We start from the raw sequence: 18,004 nt of genomic DNA, 5'->3' as shown, positions 1-18,004 counted from the left end.
TCCAACCCAAATCCAAATCCGAGTGGAACCTAACCGGACAATCGGGTCCGATTGAAAACCTCTGCTTCAATGTTGGGAACTTTGACTGAAGGAAAAGAATTAATGGACCAATTGCAGCCACCCACATGTTTAAATTACCCCCAATTTAAAAATATCAAAAGACTAAATCAAAAACATTCTAATTTTTTATATTAGATTCATGAATTTTCTTTATATAATAATATAAAAAAAAAAAGCATAAATGGTTACCTATTTCAATCGGGACGACCCTATGGTCATTATTTCATTTATGGCCCGACCCATCTGGTATCGTCGGGTGACATGAAACAAAAATGGAGAATGGTCATCGACATCAAATGGTCCAAATCGAGTAATGAGAAAAAGCATATGACCGGGCTATTATGTTCAGACAAGTCGGAATCAACTGGGGAGAGACAATCAAATCTCACATTCAAAATGAGTTGTTTCAAACAATTCCATGGTTTGCTTCGACTTATGCCTTCAAATGTGGACTTAGGCACTTAAGCATGGTCTCTCTTGGGGGTAGGGAGTAAAAAATAAGAAAATTTGTCGAGAGGCAGAGGGCGACAATCAAATTCAAATGGAGAAAATTATGAATTAAAACAGAGATGAGATTAATTCAGATGTTTTAAATTGCAATTAGAATTCTTACTAGTATTTACTGATCAATTTTAGTGGCTCAGTCTAACACTCGATTATTTATAAAATTTATAATCAAAGTATAACTTTGTCCAATGAGTCCATGGTCTCCGATGATTGTACAAGAATGACGCTTAGTGGCCCCGGTTCGAATCGACTGATTTATAGCATCTGACTATTCTCGAGGAGACTATCGTGGCTATGCTCTCTGGCAACCACTCCTCATATGCTAAAACATGGACAGCGCGGGGCGCATTGCTTTCATCTGTCAATTAAGAGGTTGCAGATTTGATTCTCGTGATGGGATTATTCGTATTAATTTATAAAATCATTAAATTTATATTTCTAGGTTTATAGATCTCATTTGTACCTGAAAACATCAATGACGCGGAGTGTTCGGGTTCGGGACGAAGAACTCACTTGGATATCCCACGGGAACTCCAATGATGCGTGAGGTGGCCCTACACTTTTTATTAGTGAGGAAGAAATGACTTCGCAGCTGCCCGCCTCTCTGTCGTCTGGCCCCCTCTCAGCTGCCACTTTAACACTGATATGCCCCTCGGATTCTCAGAAACTTCATCATATTTACTCTCGGAGAAACATAGGGGTCCATCCGACATCTATATATACGCTTCCATCCCAAGAGGCCAAGATATATTCCCCCAAGCTCTTGCTCCAAACTTGGAAAACTGACTTCGGCTCTCGGCGATAGAAACTAACTAGAAAGCTTTGTCGACTTTTCGCTGCTGCAAAAGATACCGATGGCGAACGTGAACATGTCAAGTGGCAGGAAGGCCTTACTGTCCAAGTTAGCAACCAATGACGGGCACGCCGAGAACTCGCCTTACTTTGATGGGTGGAAGGCCTACGAGAGAAACCCGTTCGATGCATCCCGGAACCCTGATGGGGTTATCCAAATGGGCCTCGCCGAAAATCAGGTAACACACATTAATGCTGTTGAAAAGAGAGAACTAACTAGACCCAACATATCAGTGGTCATTTTCAAGAGTTATTACGTCTATTGTCTAATGGCCAGATGAACTTATTATCGCGTCATTTCTGTTTGCCAGCTCTGTTTCGATTTGATTCAAGAATGGCTCATCAACAATCCGCAAGCTTCTATCTGCACTGCTGAAGGAGTGGACATGTTCAAGGATACGGCCATCTTTCAGGACTACCACGGGCTGCCCGAGTTTAGAAATGTAAGGAGAACGGTCATATTAGTTCCATTTCTGATTGTCCGTTCATGAAATCATATGTTTGTCTAATCTCTAAATTGTTGCAATTTATAATCTGCAGGCTGTCGCGAAATTTATGGGGCAAGTGAGAAGAGGCGTAGGGAAGTTCAATCCGGACCGCATTGTCATGAGTGGTGGAGCAACGGGAGCCCACGAGCTGATCAGCTTCTGCTTGGCTGATCGCGGGGATGCGATCTTGGTCCCTACTCCTTATTATCCAGGGTAATAAGACATTTCCCTCGACCTATGTTAAGCAATCAAAACAGTCATACTTTTATGTACGTCTTCCTAATTTATTCAGAAGTTTATGAAACATTTGTACGTTCGCTATACTGATATTATGAACCAAAGAGATGAATGTTTTTCAAGAAATTTCGGAAATTTTTTTTAAAAAATTATATATTCGAAGTTTCAGTTTCTTAGCAACTTTTTTGCCTGTCAATCTCAGGTTTGATCGAGACCTGTGCTGGCGAACTGGTGCGCAGCTTCTCCCAGTTGTATGCGACAGCTCTAATGGTTTTAAGGTCACAAGAGAGGCCCTGGAAGCTGCATACATCGAAGCTAAAGAAGCCAATATCAGAGTCAGAGCGCTGCTCATAACGAACCCTTCAAACCCACTAGGAACTGTCCTCGACCGCAAGACATTACGTGACATTGTAAGCTTCATCAATGAGAAAAATATCCACTTGATATGTGATGAGATATACTCCGCCACAGTCTTTGGCAGCCAGCCCAGTTTCATCAGCATCTCGGAAATAATCGAGGAAGACCAAGAAATATGCAATCATGATCTGATACACATAATTTATAGCCTCTCCAAGGACTTGGGCTTCCCAGGGTTCCGGGTTGGGATCGTGTATTCCTACAACGACAAGGTGGTTGAATGCGCCCGAAAGATGTCAAGCTTCGGGTTGGTCTCATCCCAAACCCAGCATTTGATATCTTCTCTGCTGTCCGATGATGAGTTCGTAGAGAAGTTCCTTTCCGAAAGTGCGAAGAGATTGGAAAATAGGCACCAGACATTTACCGATGGTCTGGCCCAAGTCGGGATCAGGTGTCTGCAGAGCAATGCAGGCCTGTTTGTGTGGATGGACTTGAGCCACCTCCTGAGGGAGAAGAGTTTCTTGGCCGAGACAGACCTTTGGCGCATTATAATCAATGAGGTTAAGCTGAATGTTTCACCCGGTTCTTCGTTCCACTGCTCCGAGCCCGGGTGGTTCCGTGTCTGCATTGCCAACATGGATGAACCGACGGTGGAGATCGCACTGAAAAGGATCCGGGCGTTTGTCGTCAAGGGCGAGAATGCTGTGGTGGCACCCGCAAAGAAGAAACAGTGCTGGCAAAGCCAGAACACCAAGCTCAGGCTCAGTTTCTCATTTCGTAAAATGGACGATTTGATGATGATGTCTCCTCATTCGCCTATTCCACAGTCACCTCTTGTTCAAGCTCGGACCTGAGGAAGCCAGTGACCTCTTGAAAACTCCTTCAGAATTATCAAATATCTTTAGGCAATTCCTTTATCCAACATCTTTTTTCTGCTTCATCATAATGATAGGCAGGTATAGGATTCATTTTCTCCAGTTCGAGCCAGCAAGAGATTTGCTAGCAGCGAATCGGAAGATTAATAGATTCGAACGATTCCCTTCATGTACATTCAGAAATGAGAAACATGTATGTCTCTAATATCTGAATGAAGTTCTTTACTTTTAACCCATGTAGAGTTCTTCGGCAGGAATAACCTGCCATACTAAATCCGACCATTTCGTGCCATATATATCAAGTTACTCCTGTACATAATAGATGTCAAGGGTATGAAAGCAAATGTCAGTTGCACTCACTAAGATGTACAGAAGAAGCATATTAACAGTGTCTAAATACAAATGCAGCAGTCGCAACCATGCCATTAAGCACGACCCTCAGGGTATGACATCTTTAAAGCTCGAATTAGACTATTAACTATAAGAAGGATCATCATGTCATAACGATAATCCACATAAATTCATTGAATCATCAGGGATCCCTTGTGGAAACGAACATTCAAAAACCGGCGTAAGATTTGGTCCAGAAATTTCATATATTGAATGAATAAAGATAAACTGATCGAGAAACCTATGTCTTATGACATCATTGTTGTTACCTTCAGCGCAGAAAGATTTGTGATACCTTCATTAAAACTCTAGTCTGCAATGGTCATTCCATTCGTCGAGCGGGGTAGTGGGCCGGGCTGGGCCAGGCCGGACTTCTGTTGGATTAGTGGGTGGTCCTTCACATTGAAATTTGAAAGTGCTTATGAAAGAAAGTTATGTTAAAAGAAAAGCAATAAAAACAAGGGTAAATTGTACCAATGGTCCAAAATGTTTTACAAATGTTTCATGATGGTTCAAAAAGTTTTTTTCGCTACATGATGGTACAAAATGTTTCAAAGTTGTTTCATGATGGTACAAACCGTCAACTCGAGTTGACGCCGTTAACATTTTGCTGACGTAGCGCGTCCTATGTGTCACTTTTTTTACGTGGAACCAATCATAGTGCGCCACGTCATTTAAGACAAAATAAAATTTTAAAAAGTCCAAAAAAATACAAAAAATAATTAAAAAATACAAAAAAAGAGTAAAATTTTTTTAAAAAATATATATAATATTTTAAAATTTTGAAAATTATTTTTAAAAAATTTAAATTTTTTAAATTTTTTAAAAAAATATAAAAAATACAAAAAAAGAGTAAAAATTTAGAAAAAAAATTATTTTAAAATTTTGAGAATTTTAATTTTTTTTTAATTTTTTAAATTTTTTAAATAATTTTAGAAAAATTTAAAATTTAAAATCTTAAAATTAAAAATTAATAAAATTATTTAAAATTTATTAAAATTATTTAAAATTTATATATTAAAATTATTTAAAATTTATATATTAAAATTATTTAAAATTTATATATTAAAATTATTTTAAATTAAAAGTTTAAAATTATTTTAAAAGTTTTTAAAATTTAAAATTATTTTGAAAGTTTTAAAATTTTAAAACTTTTAGAATTATTTAAAATTTTTCGACCACGTCAGTAAGGAGGTGACACGTAGTAGCCACGTCAGCGTCGGCTTGACGGCGTCAAGCTCGAGTTGACGGTTTGTACCATTATGAAACAACTTTGAAACATTTTGTACCATCATATAGCGAAAAAAACTTTTTGGACCATCATAAAATATTTGTAAAATATTTTGGACCACCGATGCAATTTACCCTAAAAACAAACAGAGGAAATCAAACATTGCAAAGTCAAATGGTCTCTCTTATAAAAAAAGATATAGCGCAATGGCGCATGCACTTATATGGTGATCAAAATGTCTCATATTTGAAACTCTAATGAGACTGTCCATGCTCCCTTTATTAAATATATTAAATATTTTTATTTTATTGTATCAGGCTCATAACCTCCATTATAATTAAAAAAAAACAGGATCTTGCGTCCGTCAATCATAATTTTCCTCGAATTGCCTTTTCCTTTATTATATAACAAACATCAAAATAAAAATATAAAACCTAATTAAGAAAATGTAAGCAGTTGAGGTTAGCTATAAATAAACATACAAATGAGAGAGAGAGAGAGAGAGAGAGAAGGGCAAGTCTCACGCTTATCACATATTGTGGCAAATTCTATTACTTTTTTTTTTAAATAAGAAGGTGATCAATGTAGGTAAAAGAACAAAGCAGGCCACTATTGATTTTCTTCTCATGAGTAAAAAACCGTCCAGTTTTTTTATGCAACCTGATGCGTAAAAACATCCAATAAATTCTGACTAATTTAATTCATATCAAGTTGGCCCACTAATAGATAAATTTCTCCCAATCATGATTTTTTTCTATTTACAAGACTCGAATGTAAAATTTTATTTAAGAGGAACAAGTGCTGAATCGTTTGAATTAACTCATATCAATCATCAGAGACAAATTTAATAAACCTCTTTATATGCAAACATGAGGGCAGAATGGTTGGATGAGGGATTTCTTGCTTAATTAAACAACCCCAACAAAGATTAGTTATAAACTGGTGGACAAATTATTTTGTATGATAAACATATGACCTCAGATGACAATTCCATCGCCGCCTTCCACCTAACCATATGCATATCAATAGAGATTATGTAATGTGCGTATATATAGCGACATCTCCTTTAATTTCTTTTTCTTAAATACGTAAAATCACATAGGAACGATGTAATCATCGATTGTTTAATATATAGCTAGATCAGAGTTTATCCTTGCAATAGGTTTTAGAAAATTTGGCTATGGTATGTTGAAGATGTTGAGTTGCCGATGGCTCCAGGAAAATTGTGTTTTAATGGGCATCAACGATGTGAAATTCCATTAATCATTTCTTCGAATCACTTTATTCTAGAGTTCCTAGGACGTCGAGTTGGTAATATCTCCTTGTCATAGTCAAGTAAACACCGACTTAGCATCGACGATGTCATTGGTCACAAATTGAAACTACTTCAAGTTATATATATATCTATAACTTGGCTGTTTTCGAAGTATGTTGGGGAGGGTATGATTTCGATTTTCTATTCTCGCGACTATTATTCGTTTTCATTTATTTTTCATTATATTTTTAATAAATTGATTTTTATTATAATATATTCTATTCGACTATTGATGAATAAACGAACGAAAATAATAATGCGTCCACATTTCTATTTATTTTATTAAGCATATAAATTTTTTAACGATAAAGTAAATAATAATATTATAAAATAATACTATAACAAATACGTTGTGAATAAATAATAATGTTATAAATAATATATTAGTATATACGTTTACTTAACGATTAAGTAAATAATATATTAATGTGTATGTTTATTTTTCTATTAGTTTTACAATAATTAATTTTCATGATTTTTGTCGTAAAATTGATTAGTAGTATACTTGATCAAGCGAGTGATTTTCTCGTATACTACGGATCCTACTCTATCACTCCAAGATAAGTGTTCGGATTATGACATAGTGTTTTAGGGTATTAGGGTTTCGGGTAGTATGGGTACTGCGGATTATATACTGCCCATACTTTCATTTTATATATATATATATATATATATATATATATATTTTTTCACTGGATAAAATAGTAAACTTTAATTGATTTTGTTACATTTACTGAGTTGAAAGTTAAGTAATATATAAATTTCAAATTATTTTACACAAACGTGTCTAAATTATTTTACGTATAAAATAATAAATTTGAATTAATTTCGACATTTACTTAATTTATAGTCAAGTACTATATAGATTTTAATTTACAAAGTGGAATAAAATATATAATATGTAAAATAAATTTATCTATAAAGTGGGCCGTCTTTTATGTATTGGTACTTTAAATTATATCTGAGTTGGATATGTATTTTTCTAAATAAAATCTACCTGTCAATATGCATAAAACTACTATCATGCAATCAATTGTATATTGATATGTGGACAGCCAAATATATTTTTAACATGTATAATATTTACCATTTTACATCTCTATATACAGGCCTCACAATCACAATGCTTCATTCTTTCGTTTTTTGTTTTTCTTTATCCATTCTCATTACTATTTTTTTTCTTGACAACACAATTTTCTCTCACAAGCTATGAACAGCGGTGTTCCTTTTACAGAGAGATTTATGAAAAAAAAACCTCTATGAGTTTAGAATAAAATACAATCGTATATAGAAAGAAAATCGTGCAACTTAAAGAGCTATTACGGTATGTCAACATTAAATGAGGAAAGTAAGTATTTTTTTAAATATAAGATCTAATCACTATTTCAATAAGAGTTAAATACACTTTGCCCCCCGACCTACGATGAGAGTTTGGGTTTGCCCCCTAACCTTCAAATTTTTGCAGACCACCTCCCAACCTTACCGGAAAATAACCAACATGCCCCCTCAACAAATTTCTGATCAAAATTCCAGCAAAAAAAAAAAGTACATGCCACTTACAAGTTAAAATAAAATGATAAAATTTCTCCATAAAATTATTATATGAACAAGAAACTGTTGTGATGGATGCATTTCCCACTGCCGGGCATTAGTCTGAATCAAGTTAGGTCACCGTTCGAAGCTCTCGGGATTGAAGAGCTTTCCTTAATTCACCCAAAGGGAAAAGAGAAAAAAAAGAAAAAAAGAAAAAAAAGAGCTTTCCTTACTATTCCTACAAGTTTGACCCTTGAGATTGAGAATCGAGTGAATTGCATTTTCCAGCATTTTCTTGTTGAGATTTGCGTTTAGAGTTGGAGTAGAAAATGGTTCTTTCCTTCGAAAATGGAGGTGACTTCGACAGGGCAAGAGAGCTGAGAGCCTTTGATGAGTCGAAAACTGGCTTGAAGGGGCTTATAGACTCCGGTGTGGAAAGGGTCCCGCTCATCTTCAACCAAACTTGGATTGGCTTCATGGATCGGGATACAGAACCGACAACCAATGAATCTCCTCACAGCATACCAGTCATAAACTTGCAAGGCGTCCACATGGATCCCGCTCGGCAATCCCGGAAAGTGTATTGGATGAGGTGCTTGAAGGGGTTCGCCCATTTCACGAGCAAGACACTAAGCTGAACAAAGCATTTTACACTCAGGATCGAACCAAGAAAGTTCTTTACATGTCCAACTTCGACTTGTTCAGTGCACCGCAGCTAATTGGAGGGACACTTTGTATGTCACAGCTGCAGACCCATCTGACCAAAAAGAATTGCCTGAAGCATGCAGGTACACTGTTCCAGACCCAGTTTATTTGTTCCATTCATAAGTGAATCTTGCAATAGACCCAAAATATTGCGTTGATCTATAAGATGTTGTAGCTTAGATACAGAGGCTGAAGCATGGCTATGATTCGAGCACAAGTAATGTGAATGTTGTTAAGTGTGGAAAATTAAACTGCTAATTTACATTTGAACTGCTTATTAGATGTTCGGCCTAATGGATGTTGAAGAAAACAATATCAGAGAAGGAAAAGATCTCGCAGGTTTGAGCAGACACTACCAAGCTAAGTCGAGTGGATTTGAACCGCCAAGCTAGCTGAGTTCTGGTCGGGTGGAGAATCTTTAGCTCACAGACGTCTATGGTTTTTCCTTTTCTTTTGTGTTTTCAATTAATAAATGTAGTTCTCACATGACATGCATGTGACTTGGCTTGTCTGGAAAAGTGGTCGGAAAGTACATTTAGGGTGCACCATACTTTTTTTTAAATAGGTGAGGATGCAAGTTGCAAATTTTCAAAGGTTGGGAGGCGTAATGCAACTGAGTCCAAAGATCGGGGGCAAACCGCATTTTACTCTTTCAATAAATATATATTAATTATATGAATTTCTATATAAATTTGATGACCCACTATTACTTAATAATAACTAAAAAATATCATTCATATTTATATTTTACGATCTATAATTAAGTGGGTGATGACCGTGTGCAACACGGGACTCGATCTCCCTAGTGGAGTATATATCTAATGGGCGGTCGCTAAGGTCAAAGTCACTGCTTTGGTTTTTGTTAGGAATGTAGAGCTCTTAATTCTTTCCTATGACTCGTAGAAACAACACAAGGCCATTGAATTATAGAATACTGTGGGGCTAGAGGAAGAAAAATTAATTCGAAGAATTAGAGTCAACCAAGTTAATTTTCCAGAGGCTTCTCTCTCTTGAATTGATTGATAATAATCCTTCGTGGTCCTAAAAGACGCCTCATATGACATTGTCTAAAGTCTTCCAAGGATGTGTGGAATTGAATCTAACCCATAAAGCAACGAGGATGTCCAGGCTTAGGAACATGCCCGAGACAGAGATTTGTCTATGTTTCGAAAACAATCTCTGCCTGAGTAGTTTTAGTACGAGTTTACTCCATGAAAACTCAATACGGTTTGCCTGCTAGTTGAACGCACAATTCTCTTAATGGAAACGAGATTGAGTCTCAGTGAAGTCATGTAAGAGATATTCTCTATCAGATCACCTATACAATCAATGTAGTTAGACTTACCTATTTAGTGAGTTTGTAAGGTGTTATACTAGTCGGACGAAAGTGAAATACCCCAATGACAGGACAAATTCACCAATTCATTGAACTCGAATTCCGCATCTTTCTTAATATTTTGCGTTTCGAATCAGTATATGAAAGAAATACAGTGCTTATTTCATAGTACAACCAGAAGTCACTCGAGCTTTTTATTTTCCTACAAAAGATTGCCTTTCTAATTTGGAATGTTTATTCCCTCAAGTTCACCGTACAAATTCTTTAATCCTTCACCCTATCAAGCTGTACAAGGGGGAAGCACTCTCCGATCGAGCTATTCGCTCTTCGGCCTCCTCAATATCATCACCGGTCAATCACTGATCAAAACTGCTAAGAAGACTGCGAGACGACCGATCCAATCCCGAGCTTAAGTGATGACACAAGCGTTGGGATTTTCCTCGACGCTCGCCACATGGTAGTACCTCGTGAGCCAAGGATTGTAGGCCTGGTAGGCCTTGACGAGCTCCGCGATCTGGTCTGCTTCCTTCTTCTTATCGTCGTCCTTCTTGGGCTCTTCCTTCTTCTTGGGCTCTTCCTTCTTCTCGGGCTCCTTCGCCGGCCCGACCGTCAGGATCTCGGTGTGCCACTTCTTCTTTAGCTTGGCCACCACATTGACCGGGTCGACTTGCCCGATCACTGTCAGCTTCCTATCCTTCATGTCCATCGCAAGGGATTCAATCCCTAAAGAAAAACCCATTCGTTCGTGTGAATACATATCTCGTGCTCGATGTCAATCACCTCGTATTTCAGCAATCTAATCGAAAAATCAAAGGCAAATGAGGAATGGTGAGTACCGGAAAGACCAGAGACTGCCTTGAGAGCCTTCTGCTTCGCTTTGTCATCGTGCAAGTCCAATTTCAGGACGATCTTCTGCGGTAAACATAAGAACACAGACATCAAATTCCTGGAAACTTTTCCCACCGGAATGACAACTAAGAGCCAAAACACAAATGCCCAACCCGACATATGATGACATAGGAAACGAAATTCATGACTGATAAATGAAAAAAACTCTCACCTTAGACATTTCAGGCGTGAGCAGAAGAAGCAGAGAAGAAGGGGAAGGAAAATTGTGAAAGAAGAAGCAGAAGAAATATTTGAATTAGGAGGAAGATGATGATGATGATGATGAAGCCGAATGAAGATATTTAAATAATAAATTGGTGAGGAAGATGGGTGGATGGACCTGCTTAATATATAGCCCACAGCCACAGGCTTAACCATGAGAATCCACTTCCCATGGCATCAAACCATAATATTTATAGCTCTGATTGTCACATCAGGAAATTGAGTATCGATACGACTCGGAAGTCAGTTACGTCATACAACCATATAAAAGAAAAATCAAGCTCGCTTGGTCGTTTTATTGGCTTGATTAATGGAAAGGAACAAGGGAGAGTGATTCGGCTAGATGGGGTTTGTGGGGCATAATTGATCGATTAGGGCATGAGTTGGTAAGTTCAATCAGATGAGACGAGTTCCTCCGGTGGGCGGAGACCGGACGACCGAGTCTTGGTCGCTGTCCGGGCTGTGTTCCTCTGCAGCCGCCCCTACGTGAAAGCATCACACCAACTCGACATGATTTGCTCGCTTTGCCGAGTAAGCAGGTTCTTTGCCACGTGGAATGGCGGGAAGATTTCTTTTCTATTTGATTGGAGGATCTGGACGAATGTGTCCTCATGAGAATATTGCTCATTGTAGGCGAGCTTTGGAATTACAAGCCTTTGACAACCACGTGGTGGTTGCACGGAAATGTTCCTACGCAGAAAATGGATCCGAATAAGTATTTGAAATTTTTTTTAAAAAAGACATCACAAAAAAATAAAAAGAAATTATTCATTTTATTTTTTCGAGGGACGTCTCACCATATTTCACTAGAACTAATCATCAAGTACTTTTAATGAGTTTCGAATTGTTCCCTTACGATTATAAATAGAAATCGTTACGGATAACAGTTTGCTAACTTTGTCACACACAGTTAAAAAATACGTAATTTAGACTTATAGTTTTTTGGTTTTTGTTTGAGCCACCAATTGATTGTTTATAATTTATTTCCTTTTCTTTCATTTTCCGTTGGACGGATTGGTTTAAAGTTAAGTATGATAAGCATGCAGTTTGTATAATCTATTTTGCCTGATCTGCTCGTATTTGTCAAATATTATTATATGGGTGTCGGTATCATTACGTTTTAATAATTTTTGCCGTCAATTCCTATCAAATGAAAACAAATCATCCCAATCAATTGACAGCGATTTTATCATTGAATTTCACAATCCTCTCCACCCTTATTAGTCATTAATATAAATATCATGTGCCTAAAAATGGTATAAAAATCCGAGGGATGGGATTGATTATGTATCCAATAACTCTCGATTCTCCAATCCCTCAAAGTCTAATTTATTTAGATAGGAACACCAATCAATAATTTCGCACGTAAATATCTTTGGCGGGGCAGTCTCAATTAGCGATTTCGCAATCAAATTGACAAGACAAATTGAATAATTTCACAATGAATTTATTACATGAAAATGATGAGTATAGTAGTATCTATTCCAATTAGATGCGAACGCCAAAACAAAATCGATGGGAGAGAGGCGGGGCTCACTTCATATCCTAGCAAGAGATGGGGGCCCAATCCGTTATTGATCATGTAAGCACATAGCACGTAAGTGGGCTTCGTAGGGAACAGGCCCCCAATCTTGATGCCATCTACCTTCAGTTTCTGGTAATGATATATTTGCAGATCAATCTCATTCTTCCGTAATAGGTAATTAAGGGGAATTGGATATCCAAAAATCTTCTTCTTTTTTTTTTGGATGGATAATGGGATATCCAAAAATCTTGATTTTGCCAATATGACTGAATTATAGTAGTTAGTAGCACTCTCTCCCGTCGATGTATTACATTTTATTCCCTTGTCATTCCATTTAATTTGTCCTCTCGTCATTACATTATCAAGTGAAGTGGATCATAAATTGTCTTGCTTATCCGAAAGGCAAACGGATCCCGAATACTTCAATTCAAGCTGGATTAGCCTATTAAAAGATAAAATTCTCCCAACATGAATTTTCTTCATTTACAAGACTTGAACTCGATGTGTTACTTAAGAAAAATAAGCGTTTGAACCGCTCGAACCAAGGCATATTAGTGCGGGAGGTTTATCATGTCTTAATACGGAAAATGGCTTTTGTACCCCTCAAGAATAAATTAGGGGCCCGAAACACAGCAACGGCATGGGATGAAACTGTACAGTTGCACTTACAGGTGATCTCGTTAAGGATTTCGCTTCCAAAAGAGTGTAAAAGCTTCTCATTTAATTATTAAATTTGGAGATTGGTTCCGGCAATCCGAACCAATAAATGTGTGACATTGCACCAATATCGATTCCTACTAGGAGAGATACATGCTACTATTCATCACTCTCTTTTTATCTGAATCTAGCATAACTTTGTTATGGTACAGGACGACTATCTATTTAAATCCTTTTCCTCCAAATTCTGCATCCAAACAAAAGGATAAGCAAATTCCTAACGGTGTGTTTGTGATTGTTTTAGGGCGAGAGAGGAAAGGAGGGGATGGAGAGATGGAGGGGGGGGAGAGAGAGAGAGAGAGAGAGAGAGAGAGAGAGACAGTAGCATTCCCTTGTTTGGAAGAGAATATGGTAGCAGGACAAGACATGCTCTCGTCAAGTAATTGAGAGATTTTATGTTCGATACGTAATAAGGTTACTTGTGTCCATTTATTAATAATTAATTTTTTTATTTTATTGTATTAAATTCACTAGTCTCGTTTGTAATAAAAATAAACTAAAAAGAAAAAGGTAGAAGAGAGGAGTGCGAAGGATTTGCAGTGAAGCTGAGTGAGGAAGAAGAGAGTTACATGGCAATTCCTTCAGATTCTTTCAATTTGGAGGGTTTGCATATTCCTCATGATGGAAGGAATGGGAGGAAGCGTGCCCTCCCTCCATTTCTCTTCTCCTCATTCTCCCTAACCCGCAAGACACTTCCAAACAAGGGATATTCCTTCCCCTGTAAATCCCCTCGCTTCAAATCCGTCCGAATTCCTTCTCCCAAACACAGTGTATGAGATATGAACCTGAATGAGAGGAAACAAAAGCCAAAATCTTACTCGATTGGACTCTTCATGACAAGAAAGAAGACACGAGGAAAAGTTTCTGCTTTTGCCTTTCGGTGGTTGTGTTTGCCTGCTTGTTTCTTTCTCCATCCCCCACCAAACTAAAGTCCATATACTCAACTATCAGGTTGTAATATACAATTAAAAGAACTCAGACAGGGACATAGTTATAAACGACATCCGAAAGAGTCGAAGACCGTTCAAAATCCAACGCGTCGGTTGAAAATCCCTTATGTTACGGCAAATGATATTCTCATCCCAGAAAGCACGCTAAACTGTAGGAAAAGAGCAGCCTTTCATCTCACTCATTCAGTCCCGCAACAGAACCTACTATAACCGTAACGAACTCACGGTCCAATCAATATGTGTATATCCAAACCAAAAAATGGATGCCTAATGTTATACTTTCACAGTATGCATGGAGATAGTAGGAGGACGACAAGGGCCAAGAGATCATCAGCCATATCAGCAACTTCCTCAGGACTGTATACACAGAAGACAATTGTAATTTCTTTTAGTTACATAATATACCGTTCCCGACAAGCGAAAGTTTCGGACAGTTGCCTGCCTATGTACATTTCTATAATGTGACGCCTCCCTAAGGTGTGAAAAACATGTAAATCAACAGAATTACGGAGAGATGTAAATGAAATTATAGCACCATTAAACAGCCTAGATTAAGACCAACCAAGCATGCTTAACTTTGGCTGATCGTGTGGGTAATTTAATTTAATCAACCTATTAAGCCAAACAGACAAAAATTTCTCACATGTTCATTGTTGTCCTTTTTTTTTTTTGGGGTGCGGTGGGGTGGTGACACGTGTTACACTGATGGAGCAGACGGCTTCCCAGCCTGGTCCAACACATCTAGGACCTCTGTCCGGCTCCGGACGATCCGGTGGAAGACCTCCCGGATCTGCTGCTGCAGCGGCACTAGCCCCTCCTCCATCCTCCGGCAGGTCTCGGCCAGCTCCGCCGCCTGCGCCGCCGCCTCCTCCAGCCTCTCTGCCTCCCCTGGGTACTGGAACCCGTCCGCGAAGTCCATCAAGGAATGGCCCACCTTCTCCATCCTTTGCATCTCTTCCAGCAGCCCAACGAAGGACCCGGACCCTTTCTTCTCCTTCTTCTTCCACTCCTCCCCGATCTTCTCGTGCAGCGACATCATCGCCTGCGCCCACCCCAATTGCCTCGGCACCTGCAAATGCAATCATCCATCGATCAGGCAAACTGCCGTCATTCATTGAATTTTTTTTTTTGGTGGGATTGCAGATATTCTCAGTCGAATTCCAATTTCATTCGTCCTTGCATTTGTTCTTACCTGGAAATGGGAGGCGAGTCCGCTTCGCTCCTGGCAGGGGATGGCCGCCATGAGGGCCCACATCACGAACACCGTCACAATGCTCATGATGTAGACGGGCATGGCGAGCCCAGTGGAGTCCGCCCCACGTGGCGCCACCAGATTGGATGACATCGATTGAATCTGCTTGGCCGCGGACCAGTTCTTCGGCACCCCCCAGGATGGGGCCCGGAACTGTCCCAACCCCCGGTCCTTGGCCGCCGAGCCGCCGCCACAGCCCCCACGGCGGCCGAAAGACCATGCTCGCTCGGTGGATTTGTGGCTGCCACTGTCCTTATCGTCTATCCCCAAAGCGGTCATAAGCCCGGCTAGGGCCTTCTTGGCCCGCCTCGCCTGTCCCTCCCCGAGAGGCCGCTGCTCCAGGGCGGCCACGGCGATCTCCGCCAGCTTCTGGCACTGCCTCACGGAGTCGACCCCGTGCATCACGGCGTTGCAGATATCGAGGGCCTTCACGGACCTGTCGAGGAGCTCAGGGAGCACTCGATCGAGCGGGGGCTTGGAGATCAGGGAAGGGTCGCGGCCCATGATGAGGACGGCCTTGAACTCGGCTTCGCAGCAGAGGTAAACATCAAGCAGCTTGCGGACCCAGGCGATGGAGAGGAAGGGCTCGGACGAGGAGGAGGAGGAGGAGGAATCGTCGGAGAGGAGGTCGGAGAAGCGGTCGGAGATGTTCTTCTGGAAGATCTCGAGGTCCTCGAGCTCCTGCTCGTGGTTGCCGTCCATGGAGACCACCTGGTTCCGGCGGATGCTTATCCGCCCGAGAAACGATCCCTGGTACTCTGTCGCCGGCATGTTTCTTCGTCTGTCGACAGAATCTTTAGCTCTCCTTGCAGAGAACGAGATGAAGAAGAAGAATATGATGATTATGAAGAAGTCAAGAAGACACAGAGAGAGAGAGAGAGAGAGAGAGAGAAATGGAGAGATTGCGGATTAAAAGGAAGGGAAGAGGGAGACGGTTGGAGCAGTTAGGAGGTGGGGGGAGGGAGGAGGAGGCTGAAATTTTGGGGGGTCAAGGGGCCGGTCAAAGGGCCAGACCATTTCCCCATCCTCCCAAGACGCTGACTCGGCAATCCTTCTCAGGTGTAATTCCTACTTTACCCCTCCTCTCCACGAAAAATTGCAGAAGTACATCTTCCGGATAGCGTGCTAAAATCCATCTCGTGTTCGCGGCGGGCCTTAACAGGCAACAACGAATAATCAGACAGAGCGACGTTATCCAGAGTAGTCATAACGTTGAATCGTACTGCAGACGATATCTAGGTGCTGTTAGAGAAGGCACTTCGATGCATGCCCGATTAAAGGGAAGTAGAATGAATTGGTTTGGCATTCACCTGGTTATTTGATTTGCTTTCCATTTGAAAGTAATTATTTTTTCGATAAACAAAAGGCCTGTAAATCTAATATGAGAATAAAAAAAGGGCAAAATAAAAAGACACGGAATGCACACTAATAATAATAAAATGTTAATCACTTGTTTGGTTTGCAAATGTGATTTTAAAATTACAATTTTAATCTAATTATACCCATAATAAAATAAAATAACTCATATAAAGTTAAATAGTGATTTTCATTTATACCACTTTTTTTCGCAACAAAACAAAATAATTTATACAAAATCAAAGGATGAGCCCCATTTATACCACTTTTTTTTAAATTCAAAATATTACTTTGAAACTAAACGCAACATTTGATTTCAGGCTGACAGTTTATACCCACGAAAAACATTTATTATTCTCACTTATCATATATAGCAGGTTTGCAATTGTATCATAAAACTTTTTTTGTTTTCATTTCATGAGATAAGTTGTGCAGGTTGTACTTAATTGCTTAATATACTGTTCTAATGTGTGAAGAATTTCAAAAGGACTTATTATCGTATTACTTTTATCTCTCGGAAAACAAATAACGTTTTGGATATCAAGCTTCGTTAAGGATTATCACGATATGCTTTGCGCTTTAGAATGACCCTGACATGGAAAAATAGGGGAAAACAAAACGCAAGAAAGGCATGACTATATAATGCCTCAGAGTATTAAGCATAGTAGGTAAATTACGAGTAACCGAGATATCATATTATATCATATGCCTACTCGATCACCACCTTGTGTATATATCTAATTCAGCTCACTGAGAAAACCAATTAAATTAACTCAACTAGTGTTGGTGGATTGCTTAAATTTAATTTGCATGGTTGAAGGTCGAGAATGTTGTCATATTCTAATACCTTGCTAGCTAATGATGACCTCAATCAACGATGTCGCGGTAGCTGCCAGGAGAAGTAGAACGTGGTCCGCATTACAAAGTGATTTTGTCCTCATTAACTTTTCACATTAAAAATAGATGACAAAATTAAGAAACCGTATTAGGCTATAGCAACTACCACGTTAGTCTTCTATAAACTAATTCTTTTTCCTAGCAAATCAAATTAGTGACTCCTACAAAACTAAACTACAACTTGTTACGTACATGTGCCGATGAAATCACACCAAACGATACATAAATATGGACGTAAATAAACACTAAGTCATTATTTTTATTAATTGTGTGATGTGAAGTTTATTGGATTCTTCTTCATCGTATTATCA

At 39.0% G+C, this 18,004-nt stretch overlaps 3 protein-coding genes across 4 annotated transcripts; 1 reads left to right on the top strand and 2 right to left on the bottom strand.

The window, feature by feature from the left end:
* Nucleotides 1–1,296: 1,296 nt before the first annotated feature.
* Nucleotides 1,297–3,678, top strand: LOC116193255 (1-aminocyclopropane-1-carboxylate synthase-like). Its single transcript, XM_031522068.1, has 4 exons — nt 1,297–1,598; nt 1,731–1,862; nt 1,960–2,120; nt 2,347–3,678. Exons 1-4 carry the CDS (start codon nt 1,422–1,424, stop codon nt 3,353–3,355), a joined length of 1,479 nt encoding a protein of 492 aa, XP_031377928.1. The 5' UTR covers nt 1,297–1,421; the 3' UTR covers nt 3,356–3,678.
* Nucleotides 3,679–9,951: 6,273 nt separating this feature from the next.
* On the bottom strand, nt 9,952–11,234 carry LOC116192565 (heavy metal-associated isoprenylated plant protein 39-like). The gene is made up of 3 exons (XM_031521150.1): nt 10,947–11,234; nt 10,723–10,798; nt 9,952–10,609 (listed from the first exon to the last, which is right to left on the bottom strand). The coding sequence occupies exons 1-3, from the start codon at nt 10,953–10,955 to the stop codon at nt 10,296–10,298; spliced, it is 399 nt and encodes a 132-aa protein (XP_031377010.1). The 5' UTR covers nt 10,956–11,234; the 3' UTR covers nt 9,952–10,295.
* A 3,104-nt stretch (nt 11,235–14,338) lies between these two features.
* Nucleotides 14,339–16,411, bottom strand: LOC116192732. Of its 2 annotated transcripts, XR_004154137.1 has the most exons (3): nt 15,381–16,411; nt 14,832–15,257; nt 14,339–14,545 (listed from the first exon to the last, which is right to left on the bottom strand). XR_004154137.1 is itself a non-coding variant. In XM_031521356.1 (2 exons), exons 1-2 carry the CDS (start codon nt 16,209–16,211, stop codon nt 14,886–14,888), a joined length of 1,203 nt encoding a protein of 400 aa, XP_031377216.1. In that variant the 5' UTR covers nt 16,212–16,411; the 3' UTR covers nt 14,551–14,885. The 2 variants fall into 2 exon arrangements, 1 of the variants encoding a protein (XP_031377216.1); XM_031521356.1 differs by lacking the exon at nt 14,339–14,545 and having other exon boundaries at nt 14,551–15,257.
* Between the last annotated feature and the right edge of the window lie 1,593 nt (nt 16,412–18,004).

Source organism: Punica granatum, chromosome 1 (genome assembly GCF_007655135.1).
Source record: "Punica granatum isolate Tunisia-2019 chromosome 1, ASM765513v2, whole genome shotgun sequence".
Taxonomy (NCBI): Eukaryota; Viridiplantae; Streptophyta; class Magnoliopsida; order Myrtales; family Lythraceae; genus Punica; species Punica granatum.
Note: the sequence above shows the minus strand (reverse complement) of the source record. Positions and strands in the feature narration are given on the sequence as shown.

Excerpts from the sequence above, each read along its gene's own strand:
- LOC116192565 (XM_031521150.1), bottom strand. Across the intron at positions 10,610-10,722 it reads GGCAGTCTCTGGTCTTTCCG|GGATTGAATCCCTTGCGATG; the intron begins GTACTCACCATT and ends GTTTTTCTTTAG.
- LOC116192732 (XM_031521356.1), bottom strand. The coding sequence starts at position 16,211 with ATGCCGGCGACAGAGTACCAGGGATCGTTTCTCGGGCGGATAAGCATC. Across the intron at positions 15,258-15,380 it reads GACTCGCCTCCCATTTCCAG|GTGCCGAGGCAATTGGGGTG; the intron begins GTAAGAACAAAT and ends TTGCATTTGCAG.
- LOC116193255 (XM_031522068.1), top strand. The coding sequence starts at position 1,422 with ATGGCGAACGTGAACATGTCAAGTGGCAGGAAGGCCTTACTGTCCAAG. Across the intron at positions 1,599-1,730 it reads TGGGCCTCGCCGAAAATCAG|CTCTGTTTCGATTTGATTCA; the intron begins GTAACACACATT and ends TCTGTTTGCCAG. Across the intron at positions 2,121-2,346 it reads CCTACTCCTTATTATCCAGG|GTTTGATCGAGACCTGTGCT; the intron begins GTAATAAGACAT and ends TGTCAATCTCAG.